General features: G+C 43.8%; 1 protein-coding gene across 1 annotated transcript in view; it reads right to left on the bottom strand.

Annotated features, from left to right (window-relative positions):
* Positions 1 to 2518: 2518 nt before the first annotated feature.
* Positions 2519 to 13510, bottom strand: part of LOC310649960 (vomeronasal type-2 receptor 26-like) — a gene marked incomplete at both ends in the record, with an annotated part of 83065 nt that continues 72073 nt past the window's right edge. The window contains one exon of the mRNA XM_083378792.1: positions 2519 to 2722. Within this exon, the coding sequence (XP_083234918.1) occupies positions 2519 to 2722 (204 nt within the window). The remainder of the gene's footprint in view (positions 2723 to 13510) is intronic.

Genomic DNA, 13510 nt, shown 5'->3' with positions numbered 1-13510 from the left:
ACCTCCAATCCCAGCCGGGCAACCACAGTCTGGCTGATCAGGCAACGGGTGCTGCCTGTGTCGATTAGTGCTAGGCAGGCCTCCCTATGTCCCGTTCGCAGGTTGATGAGCACGACTGGAACTGTGAAGGGTACCACCGGGTCACTCACCATGGGGTCCTCCTCCTCCTCCTGGCTCTTGTAGGGTTCTGAGTCGTTGGCCCCGGGTGTTTCCGCGCCCATTGCTGGTGTCATCATGAGGGTCGCCAGCTGGTGAGCAGCTCTCGAACGCTCCACCGACTTCCGTGCTGTGGGCCCCTTGCCAGAGGGAGTTGCTGCGGCTACACGGGGTGCTGGCAAAGGGCAATTGGCCACACGGTGTCCCGGCTGATCGCACCGGAAACATCTTATGGCTGGTCTTGGGAGCGGCACTGGTGGGTTTGCCGTTGGAGCCACGGTCTTCCGATCCTCCTCCTTTGGCTTCTCAGGGGGTCTGCGGGCCCCGACCACCCCCTCTAACTTACCCATGCACTTGCGCAGCCGGACGTCGAGTTCAACAGCGACCCGATACCACTCCAGCAGTTGCTCGGGCACACCACGCACCACGCACGCCCTACGTAGCGCGCTGTCCAACCCTGCCTGGAAGTGGTGCACCAGCAAGCGTTCTGGCCAAGAGCGGAGCTTGCGAGCCACCCGGCGGAACTCACCAACATACTCCGCCGCGGGCCTGCCTTGTTGTCACAGCCCCACCACCTCCGCCTCAGGCCTATGGGTGCGGGCCACTTCCTCGAACTGCGTCCGTAGCGACTCTAGGAACAGTCCAACATCGGCCAGCTCCCGGGCATGCTCGCCATACAGGTCAGCCGCCCAAGCCGCGGCCTCTCCCTGCAGGCTCGCAGTGATGGCCACCACCATGGCCCATTGGGAGGCATAGGCTGCTCCGTACTGATCCAGATGGTGGATAGTGTGGCTCAGGAACATGGCGAGCCGGTCAGGGTGGCCGTCATACGTCACTGGCAGCAGCGGAGGGCCCCAGAAGAACCCCAGGCCCCAGGACCCCCCTGGGCCCTGGGGCCCCTCGTACCTGGTGCATGGTGCCGCCCGCTCCATGGCCTGGTGGACGCCCCGGCTGTTGTTGTCCACCTGGTGGGCTCTGCCTGGTCTGACGCCTCGGGTGGTGGTCGTTCGGCTCGAACAGCTCCTACCTCCATCGGCTGTGATGGCGGGCCCCGAAACCTTGGGCTTGCCAGGCGGAAACTGGGCTGGCCCGACTGGCCAGGCGTCAGTCTCTGTAGTGACCATCGCTGCGTCTCCCGGCCCGGCCCCGAAGGCGACCAAGGCGCAGGGTCCTGATACCCAAATTCCCCAAAACGGTCCTGCAACACGTCCATTGTATAGGCCCCTGGAGCCGTGGAGTAGCTCCACTCCTCGCCTTCCTCCTCCGTCAGCCGCCGCTCTCTCCAAGCCGTCGCCGAGGCCCCTGGATGGACCTCTCCACGGGCCAGGTCCAGGTGCTCCAATGCAGGGCTATACCACCACTCCCCGCTATGAGCCAGAGGCCCTTCCTCCCTGCTTTCGCTGGCCACAGCCGTGGCCATAACTCCCTTGGCCTTTGGCCGCACCACCGGCCCCTCTGCCACATCTGGGTCAAGTGGTGCTGCAGCTGCAGCCCCGATGGCCCCATCCCCATCGGCTGCCAGAGCAAGCCCCTGTGGATCCTCTGCCATGCCCAAAGCGTGGATAACAGCAGAAGGAATCCTGGATTAACGCTGACTTACTGTCACGACGTCCTCTGTGAAGAAACACAAGCACTCCAAAGGTACGGGTGACCAGGTTTATTCCTCACACAAATCAAACCGCGGTAAAGTCAGCGTTGAGGCACCCAGCCTCAACGCTCTTTTATCGTGCTGCTACACCCTAACCCCACCCCTTCAAAGCAAACCGGCATCCGCCTGCCTCCCCAGAAAAGTCCCACCCATCACCCTGCATAGCCACCACCCACCGCGTGCACCGCTGCGGCCCGCCGAGCTCCCTCCCAGGTAAGGCCTGTCCTTCCGCCCGCATACGCGCCCCAGTCTGTCCTGGCGTTGCAACTTCTGGCTCCCCCCTGAGTCTGTCCGAGCGCCCAGCGAGAGTGGGTGGCAGCGCAGGTACAGCCACACCCCCGCCTATGGTTGTCAGGGGCAGGTCTGACCGACCGACCGGTTCTTCGTCGCCTCCAGTCCGTTCCGGCTTAGGCTGCGGTTGCGTTCCTGTTGTTGTGGAGCCTGCCGGCCGGCAGGCAGACAAACAGCGATGTTCCCGGGGCCCAGGTACAACCGCAGCCCGCAGCCCGCAGCTCTGGATCCCGCCCCCGAGGTGCCGGTGGAACCTGGGTAGATGCGCCCACCAGCCCGGCGGGCGCTCAGTGCCATCCACGTCGGCGAGGCGAGCGCGTGTCCGCTGGCCGCCTGGTAGCGGCGCGCTGGTCAGCTGTGCGGCGGTCAGCTGTGCGGCAGGGCTGCGGTGTGTTCCGCGGCGACCGGGCGAAGCCACGCCCATCAGCTGGGCGGCGGGAGCCCGGCGCCGCATCCTACGGCCAGGGAGAGGTGGGGCTGACGGCTCCGCCGGTTGCTGCAGCGGTCGGGGACGGCAGGCAAGTGTTGGCGACGGCGGTCTTCTGGGGGAGGGAGGGGTCGCTCCTCCATGCCGGCGGAGGCGATGTCGAGGCCCGAGCGAGTGGCAGGCCGGCGGGGCTTGACACTCTCCAAGCAATGGACAAATTATGTTATAATGCCAAAAAAGGTGAACAAAACCAACCCAGCTCCAAACCAGCTAACAACTGTCCTGGCTAGCTCCTATTCTCAGTCTTCTAGGTCATGGTTGTTCCAAAGGTGCTTTTTTCAAGAGGCAACAGGACTTTCTTTGTTTTTCCTTGAAGATGTTTTTTTTTCTTTTCCAAGACGTTTCTTCAGTTTAAGTGGAGGGAAATGGAAGGATTTTTATTCTTCACAGTCATCTGGTTGTTAGTACTCTTTCTGAGAGCTGTTGAGGCCACTTGGAGGTTTATCTGTGCACTCAAGGTCCTCTAACTAGTGCAAATTGCTGTGGAACCTTTTTGGAACTGCTGTAAACAGGAGGTAGCTGATGTTGAATGACAAAGGCCACTCTTTTGAAGACAGCAAAGTCAACATTGTGGACTGAGAGAATCGCTGTTTTGAAAAAGGGCCCCAAAAGTCCATATACATTAAAACTGAACAGGTCTCTCTCAACAGAGGAAGAGCGATATGACACCACCTATCTCCTGTTTCCTCTTCATGGATTAAAGCCTTGTCGTGGCGAAGGTGCTTGCGTAATTCAATGAAGCTATGGGCTATTACGTGCAGGGCCACCCAAGACGGAAAGGTCATAGCAGAGAGTTCTGGCAAAACGTGATCCACTGGAGAAGGAAATGGCAACCCAATCCAGTATCTTTGCCATGAAAATCCTATAGACAGTACCAAAAGGCAAAAAGATATGATGCTGGAAGATGAGCCCCTTAGGTTGGAAGGCATCCAATATGCTAATGGGGAAGAGCAGAGGGCTAGTACTAGTAGCCCCAGAAAGAATGAAGTGACTGGGCCAAAGCCGAAAGGATGCTCACCTGTGGATGTATCTGGTGGTGAAAGGAAAGTCCGATGCTGTAAAGATTTTTTCTCCATAATAACCTGGAATGTAAGATCCATGAATCAAGGAAAGCTAGACGTGGTCAAACAAGAAATGACAAGACTGAACATTGACATCTTAGGAATCAGCGATCTAAAATGGACAGGAATGGGTGAATTTAATTCAAATGACCATCAGGTATACTCAGGGCTTTTTTTCTCACAGAACGCTCAAAACGGAGTTCCGGCACCTTTTTTGGATGGAACCTTGTAGGGTAGGCAAGGCGGATTGTATGACATGTGTGAGTTCCGGCAACTTTTTCTTTTACAAAAAAAGCACTGGGTATACTACTGTGGGCAAGAATCCCTCAGAAGAAATGGAGTAGCCTTCACAGTCAATAAAAGAGTAGGAAAAGCAATACTGGGATACAATCCTCAAAATGACAGAATGATCTCAGTTCGAATCCAAGGGAAACCATTCAATATCACAATACTCCAAGTCTACGCCCCAACTACCGGTGCTGAAGAGGATGAAATTGACGGGTTCTATGAAGCCCTACAGCACCTTATAGAACTAGCACCAAAAAATTGATGTCCTTATCATCATGGGGGATTGGAATGCTAAAGTAGGAAGCCAAAAGATAACCGGAATAACAGGCAAATTTGGCCTTGGAGTACAAAATGAAGCAGGGCACAGGTTGACAGAATTTTGTCAAGAGAATATGATAGCAAACACTCTTTTCCAACAACCCAAGAGACGGCTCCATACATGGACATCACCAGACGGTCAATACAGAAATCAGATTGACTATGTGTTCTACAGCCAAAGATGGAGAAGCTCTATACAGTCAGTAAAAACAACACCAGGAGCTGACTGTGGCTCAGACCATTAGCTTCTTGTTACAAAGTTTAGGCTTAAACTGAAGAAAGTAGGGAAAAGCACTAGGCCAACCAGGTATGAATTAAATCATATCCCTGTTGAATATACAGTAGAGGTGACAAATAGATTTAAGGAATTAGATCTGATAGACAGAGTGCCTGAAGAACTATGGACAGAGGTTCGCGACATTGTACAACAGGTAGCAACCAAAACCATCCCAAAGAAAAAGAAATGCAAGAAAGCAAAATGGCTGTCTGAGGAAGCTTTGCAAATAGCTGAGGAAAGGAGGGAAGCGAAAGGCAAGGGAGAAAAAGAAAGATACGCCCAATTAAATGCAGAATTCCAAAGAATAGCTAGAAGAGATAAGAATGCCTTCTTAAATGAACAATGCAAAGAAATAGAAGAAAACAATAGAATAGGGAGGACCAGAGATCTTTTCAAGAAAATTGGAGAGATGAAAGGAACGTTTCATGCAAAAATGGGCATGATAAAGGACCAAAATGGCAGGGACCTAACAGAGGCAGAAGAGATTAAGAAGAGGTGGCAAAATTATACAGAATAACTGTACAAGAATGAGCTTAACATCCCTGATAACCACAATGAGGTGGTCACTGACCTTGAGCCAGACATCCTAGAATGTGAAGTGAAGTGGGCCTTAGAAAAACTGAGGAACAACAAAGCTAGTGGAGGTGACAGTATTCCAGCTGAGCTATTCAAAATCTTAAAAGACGATGCAGTAAAAGTGCTACGCTCAATTTGCCAGCAAATTTGGAAAACTCAATAGTGGCCACAGGAATGGAAAAGGTCAGTTTACATTCCAATTCCAAAGAAAGGCAGTGCTAAAGAATGTTCAAACTATTGCACCATTTCACTCATTTCACATGCTAGTAAAGTTATGCTTAAAATCCTACAAGCTAGACTTCAGCAGTATTTGGATCGAGAACAACCAGAAGTACAGGAAGGATTTCGAAGAGGCAGAGGAACTAGAGATCAAATTGCCAACATGGATCATGGAGAAAGCTAGGGAGTTCCAGAAAAAATCTACTTCTGCTTAATTGACTATGCTAAAGCCTTTGATTGTGTGGATTACAACAAACTGTGGCAAGTTCTTAAAGAGATGGAAGTACCAGACCATCTTATTTGTCTCTTGAGAAACCTATATGTAGGCCAAGAAGCAACAGTGAGAACTGGACACGAAACCACTGATTGGTTCAAAATTGGGAAAGGAGTCTGTCAAGGCTGTATACTGTTGCCCTGCCTATTTAACTTATATGCAGAGCACATCATAAGAAAGGCAGGGCTAGATGAATCAAAAGTTGAAATTAAGATTGCCGGGAGAAATATCAACAACCTAAGATATGCAGATGATACCACTCTAATGGCTGAAAGTGAAGAGGAACTAAAGAGCCTCTTGTTGCGGGTGAAGAAGGTGAGTGCAAAAGTTGGCTTGAAACTTAACATTAAGAAAACCAAGATCATGGCATCTGGCCCTCTCAATTCCTGGCAAATAGATGGGGAAGAAATGGAGGTAGTGACAGATTTTATTTTCCTGGGCTCCAAGATCACTGCAGATGGGGACTGTAGCCAAGAAATTAAAAGACGCTTGCTCCTCGGGAGGAAAGCCATGGCAAATCTAGACAGCACACTAAAAAGCAGAGACATCACCCTGTCAACAAAAGTGCGTAGTCAAGGCTATGGACTTCCCAGTTGCAATGTATGGCAGTGAAAGCTGGACCATAAAAAAGTCTGAGCGCCAAAGAATTGAGGACTTTGAACTACGTATGGTGCTGGAGAAGACTCCTGTGAGTCCCTTGGACTGCAAAGCAATCAAACCAGTCATTCCTAGAGGAGATCAACCCTGACTGCTCTTTAGAAGGCCAAATCCTGAAGTTGAAACTCAAATACTTTGGCCACCTAATGAGAAGGAAGGACTCAGTGGAGAAGAATCTAATGCTGGGAAAGGTTGAGGGCAAGAGAAGAAGGGGACGACAGAGAATGAGGTGGCTGGATGGAGTCACTGAAGCAGTAGGTGTGAGCTTAAATGGACTTCAGAAGATGGTACAGGATAGGAAGGCCTGGAGGAACATTGTCCATAGGGTCGCAATGGGTGGGACACGACTTCACAGCTAACAACAACATCTACTGTTTATAACATAGTCTTTTCAGCAATTCCAAAATATTTCCACAACTATTTGCACTATTCAGATGACCCGAGGGAATAGATAAACCTCCAGTTGGCCTCAACAATTCACAGAAAGAGTGCTAATGACCAGATGACTGCAAGAAATAGAAATCCTTCCATTTCCTGCCACTCAAACTGAAAAAAGCATCTTAGATGAGAAACAAAATGTCTTCAAGGAAAAATAAATTGCATATTAAAAAAGCACATTTAGGTGTTCTAGCAGCTGATTTTTCATAAGTAGCAAATGGAGCAATTCAATCAACACCAGTTTGTTCTATTGTGGATCAGTGCAACACACTGCACTAGCTCTCTGCAAAGTGCATTAACCTTCCTGAAAGTGTTCTGTGTGCTGTTTTCACAAATCTGAAAGTGGTATTTGATTGAAAGATTGTGGCAAAAACTGCTTCCTTCATTGACCACTGGCTCCTGCAGCTGTACCAGTAGGTAGTTCTCTAGTTACAGGTTCTTACTGACAGTTCAAAATAACATTGAACATCTTCAGGGCTATTTAAGTTCTGATAACTGACCCATCCCTTCTGTGATCACATTGTGAATGCTCAGCAATTGACACACATTTATGAGCGTTTGCAGCATCTCACAATCATGCAAGTTTCATTTATACTGTTTTCTTTGCCAGAGACCTACAGTTTCCAGCAAAAAATTCCCATTTCAGACAATGGATTTGCTTAATGACCATCACCTACCCTTAATGTCTCCTGATGTCTAATGTCTAATGAAAATTGAACACAGTCATTATGTGACCTGAGTAATGACTGTCCTGAGTTATAACAGTGCTTCTAAGCTCATTTGCAGTTGTAAGTTGAGTACTTCCAGCACTTAGAACGTTCTATGAAGAGACTACAATATAGGATCTATGGTTATTAGTGGAGAACTGATTCCTTATTCTAGTTTCTAAAATAATTAAACAAAACTGTATTCTGACTCTTATATTCTTTAATTTTTAAACTAACTCTATGGTATGAGTCCTTACCTAAACTGATTTTTTGTCTGTACTATTGCTAGTAAACCAATCTTCACTCTGCTATATGCTTACTACATTGTCATTAGTTGGTTTCCCAATGCAGTCTTTATAAATTAGCATCCTACAGCATCATATGTCAATCTTGAATAGTAGAATTCAACCAAAGGACAACCAAGTATTGCAATAAACATCCCAATTCTTGGAAGAATATATGAAAATAATGGTAATGTAATGGATAGTAGAGAACAGAGAGTAATGTTATTTAGTGCAATTAAAGAATGGAATGGAATGGAAAATAGAATGGAATAAAACAAGAATAGAATAAAATAGAATAGAATAGAATAGAATAGAATAGAATAGAATAGAATAGAATAGAATAGAATAGAATAGAATAATGCCTTTACCGATACATTCACACACACACACACACACACACACACACACACACACACACACATATATCAGAAATGCATCTCAGTTTCCCTTTAATTCTTTGTTAGTAATTTACACAAATATATGAATTGTCCGGTGTGACTACTGCCTGTTCGATAGCCTTCAAGATAGGCTGAAAACAGGAAATAAAGATTTGCCCCATGTTTGGGGCCTAGCAAGGTAATCTAAATAGTTAACATTTGAAACATATCTTCCCTTGCAGAAAAAAAGCTAACAGAGCGAGAGAGACCTTGTGGCTTAGAGGCAAATAACACTGCCTCATATGCAATCAGCCCTGGTTCGAATCTCAGATGGGTATAGCTGGCTGATGACGACTAACAAGTCAGAAATGCATCTCAGTTTCCCTTTAATTCTTTGTTAGTAATTTACACAAATATATGAATTGTCCGGTGTGACTACTGCCTGTTCGATAGCCTTCAAGATAGGCTGAAAACAGGAAATAAAGATTTGCCCCATGTTTGGGGCCTAGCAAGGTAATCTAAATAGTTAACATTTGAAACATATCTTCCCTTGCAGAAAAAAAGCTAACAGAGCGAGAGAGACCTTGTGGCTTAGAGGCAAATAACACTGCCTCATATGCAATCAGCCCTGGTTCGAATCTCAGATGGGTATAGCTGGCTGATGACGACTAACAAGTCAGAAATGCATCTCAGTTTCCCTTTAATTCTTTGTTAGTAATTTACACAAATATATGAATTGTCCGGTGTGACTACTGCCTGTTCGATAGCCTTCAAGATAGGCTGAAAACAGGAAATAAAGATTTGCCCCATGTTTGGGGCCTAGCAAGGTAATCTAAATAGTTAACATTTGAAACATATCTTCCCTTGCAGAAAAAAAGCTAACAGAGCGAGAGAGACCTTGTGGCTTAGAGGCAAATAACACTGCCTCATATGCAATCAGCCCTGGTTCGAATCTCAGATGGGTATAGCTGGCTGATGACGACTAACAAGTCAGAAATGCATCTCAGTTTCCCTTTAATTCTTTGTTAGTAATTTACACAAATATATGAATTGTCCGGTGTGACTACTGCCTGTTCGATAGCCTTCAAGATAGGCTGAAAACAGGAAATAAAGATTTGCCCCATGTTTGGGGCCTAGCAAGGTAATCTAAATAGTTAACATTTGAAATATATATATATATAACACTGCCTCATATGCAATCAGCCCTGGTTCGAATCTCAGAAGGGTATGGCTGGCTGAGGACGACTAAGGAGTCAGAAATGCATCCCAGTTTCCCTTTAATTCTTTGTTAGTAATTTACATATATATATATATATATATATATATATATATATATATATATATATATATATATATATATATATATATATATATATATATATATATATATATATATATATATATATATATATATATATATATATATATGATTTATGGATCTAATGATTTTGTTTTTGTCTTATTACTCATGCCTCTGGAGGCCCTCACATGTTTTGAAGTTGTTCACAGATGTGACTGTCTTAATATCATTAAGAAATTAACCGGTTAGTCTCTTCAAAATCCTATGGGACTCCATGAAAATAGGAGGAAGGGACACTGAGTTATGGTATTTATTGTCCCCATGATATTCCAACCTATGGATGGGAGCCCCAAAGCTCTGTGAGTTGATTTGGTAGTATGTTGCACTCACTATTTGTGTCTGAAGAACATGTCAAGAAGACAGGTCTGTCTGATCCACTTCAAATAACTAGTGGCAGACAGAGGCATTTGAACCCAGAAAGAAGACACTCAAGGAAGATGTTACTATTCATGGAGTTACTGTTAATAGTACTGCCTGAAGTGATGTGTAAGGATCCTGGCCTTCAATGTGACTTTCATCAGCCTCTTCCTATTCAGCACACCTATCATCAGTTTGGAGACATTAATATTGCAGGAATTATTTCTGCCTTCTTTGCATCTTCTAATCCCATCAAATTTATTCAAGATCCTTCTCAGGTATTTCATGATGGACTTCTGTAAGTACATCATTAATTTATTGTCAAGCTCTGAACCTTGCTGGTATATTATCTGATGCTTGAAATGTTTCCTCTAATGGCAAATATTTCAGAAAGAAACATCTAAAATAGGATGCCTAGGTTTGTTTTATGGAAAGTTATATTTTATTTAGTCTCCAGGTAATGTTGAAATAGAGATAAAATCTCCACTTATACCACATCACATCTAAATATCTATTAATATACAGGAGTGTGGCTTAATTTATGAAGGTATTACTATCATTAAAAAGGGGAAGCACATATTTCCCATGATCAGTTTTCTCATTTAATATTTCTGGTGCCAAAATGTAGCAATTTCCTTCTCCATATAAGCCATTCATAAAATCTGCTGTTTGGTAGTGGGACATAAGAACACAGAAATAAGAATTATTTCACACACTCCACAAAATGTGTTATACTGAATGATTGCAAGTGCCATAATGTGAAGCAGACCTTTGTTAATGTATTTTTTTGTAAAAAAATATTTTACAGAGTACTTTTTCAGAATTACCAGCATATTCTGGCATTAGCATTTACTATAAAACAGATTAATGAAAATCCTCAGATCCTACCCAACATCACGCTGGGCTTCCACATTTTTAACAGCAATTTTAGTCCCAGCAGGACTTACTTCGCCTCAATGGTTCTGCCTTTCACTCAGGGAAAATTCATCCCTAACTACAAGTGTGGGGTCCCAAATGCCTTGGCTGCAGTCATTGGGGCACCTGACATCTCTCTTCACATGGCAACTGTGCTCTGCATCTACAAAATTCCTCAGGTAAGATATGCTGAACACATACACTGTCATTTTGCCATACCCCTACAGGTATCTATATGCTTCTCTCTGTGAAAAGGAGATTTTTTTTCTGATTCCTACAAATTATTTTTTGTTTGATAGGATCAGTAGAGCTGCCTGAGTAATGAGTAAGTTTGAACAGACAGTGGGGATATGTGACACAGCAAAACATTTCTCAATTCTAGAAATTGATCCAAGGTTCAAATTTGATATATCCACAATGAGACTACTTCTAGGTAAAGGTATTTACTGATACCTGAAGTGTGACTTCTTGGTGATATTCCTAAGAATCCTTTCAGATTCCTAGGTATTATTTTTACTTGATAAGATTAGCATAACAGCATGAGTAATCATAACTCTGAACAGATGGTGGGGCTACTTGATACAGCAAAACATATCCAAATTCCAGATACTGAACTAAGATTCAAATATTCAAAATGAGACTACTTCAACAAAAATGTATTTACTTATACCTCAAGAGTGACATCTTGGTTGATATTTCATAATAAACACAACCAGTTGCATAACGTTTCACAATATAACATCAAAGATACCCAAAAATGCAAATGAATTTTTAGACTCATATAGACCTTTGCAATCGTTTATCTTTCTGTAGTTGATATATGGCTCTGCTCCAGTCATGGATAAAGAGACTCAAGCAGTTTTCTTCCAACAAATGTTTCCAAATGAATCCCACCAATGCAAGGGTCTCCTGCAGTTATTGCTCTATTTTAGATGGATCTGGATTGGAATTCTTGTAGTAAAAGATGAGAAAGGAAAGAAATTCCTTCAGGAGATGCTCCCCAAATTTTCTGACTATGGCATCTGTACTGAATTCATAGCAGAGTTCCCAAATGTACCTTTTTACAGTGATTTTACTGATACCATAGAAGAAGGGCTATATTTATACCATGTTCTCATGAACAGCACAGCCAATGTGGTAATTTTATATGGTGAAACTCAGTCCTTAGCAGCTCTGAGATACTTTCTCCAGTTTTCAAAAGTGGAGGATATACCAAAGAAGAATAAGATTTGGCTTATAACAGCTCAGACAGATTACACTTCAGTTGCCGTTCATAAATTTTGGGATATCCATTTTCTACATTGTGCTTTATCCTTTGCAGTTCATACAAAGGAGGTTCAAGACTTCCAGGAATTTCTTCAAAACTTGAATACAAACAACAACAACAACCAGCACGATCATTTTCGGAAAGATTTTTGGGAACAGGCATTTGATTGTTTCTTTGCAAACTCAAAAACTGAGACCTCTGGGAAGACATGTACTGGACAGGAGAGGCTTGAAACCCTTCCCACATCTGTGTTTGAAACACTAATGAGTGGCCAGAGTTACAATATTTACAATGCAGTCTATGCTGTGGCACATGCTTTGCAATCTCTGTATCCATCCAAATCCAAGGGAAAAACATTAGTTAAAGAAGGGAGGAAACAGTTTCATAATCATGCTTGGTGGCAGGTAAGTCTGTAAGCAGAGCAGTACAGAAACCACCATATCTGCAATTGCAAGATCTGTCCATAGACTCTAGTGAACAATAATTTCTTGAGGGATTGACATTAGATTTAAATGTGAGATACAGTAATGGATTAATTAACTTAAATATTTATATGCTGATGTTAAAATTGTAAATTGCATCCTACAAAATTGTAACCACATCTCTTAGAATGTACTACTGTCCATGAAATTAACTGCCTGCAAAATTTAGAATGGGATATGGTGATTCTTCCAAGCTGGTTTCTTTTTTGTTTCATACCTATAGACAAAATCTTACTAGACTGAGCACTTCAATATATCCACAGTATAATCTATGAACTAGTATAAATTATCCACAGTATAATCTATGAACTATTCAGGAAGGAGTGTTTTCATCCTCTTTCTCTCACACATAATATTCAAACTGAGTTGTCTTTTACTTGTCTGAAATATATCCCCTCCCTCTTGAGAATTCACCTCCTTGGTGGAGCCTTGGTGGAGCAGTGGGCTAATGCCTCCTTAAGTAACACCAGCTGCCTGCAATTAGTGCAGGTTCGCATCCCACCAGGCTCAAGGTTGACTCAGCCTTCCATCCTTCCGAGGTAGGTAAAATGAGGACCCAGATTGTTGGGGGCAATTAAGCTGACTTTGTAATAATGCCGCTTGGTGTGTGTGTGAAAGCCCTAATAAGCAGGCATATACATAGAATGAAGGCTACTGCTAAGCTTGTAAGCCGCCCTGAATCTTCGGAGAAGGGCGGGATATAAATGGAATTAAAATAAATAAAATAAATAAATACTACATTCCATCTCTCTGCCATAAATTCAGTCTATTAATAAATAGAATGAGGTGATCTATTGCATTCACATGATCTGCAGTTTTTCATCTAGATCAGGGGTGTCAAACTCTCCACGTCACAATGTATCACAACGTTTTTCCCATTGCTGGAGCTGAGGTGGGTGTGGCTTCCACATGTTTTAAACTTCTCAGTATTTATTATATATTTATTACAAGTCCTCTGGCTTAAGTAGCACTCACAATTAAACTAAAAAGGTTTTGGTTCTTTTTTTTTTTATAATTCTATGTTAATTTTATTTCAGTAAGTTGATATGTTATCTCTTCCTTTGTGTTAGA

This window comes from Vipera ursinii, assembly GCF_947247035.1.
Source record: "Vipera ursinii genome assembly, chromosome: Z".
NCBI classification, from domain to species: Eukaryota; Metazoa; Chordata; class Lepidosauria; order Squamata; family Viperidae; genus Vipera; species Vipera ursinii.
The sequence above is the reverse complement of the archived record's forward strand: the minus strand, read 5'-3'. Positions and strand labels throughout refer to the sequence as shown.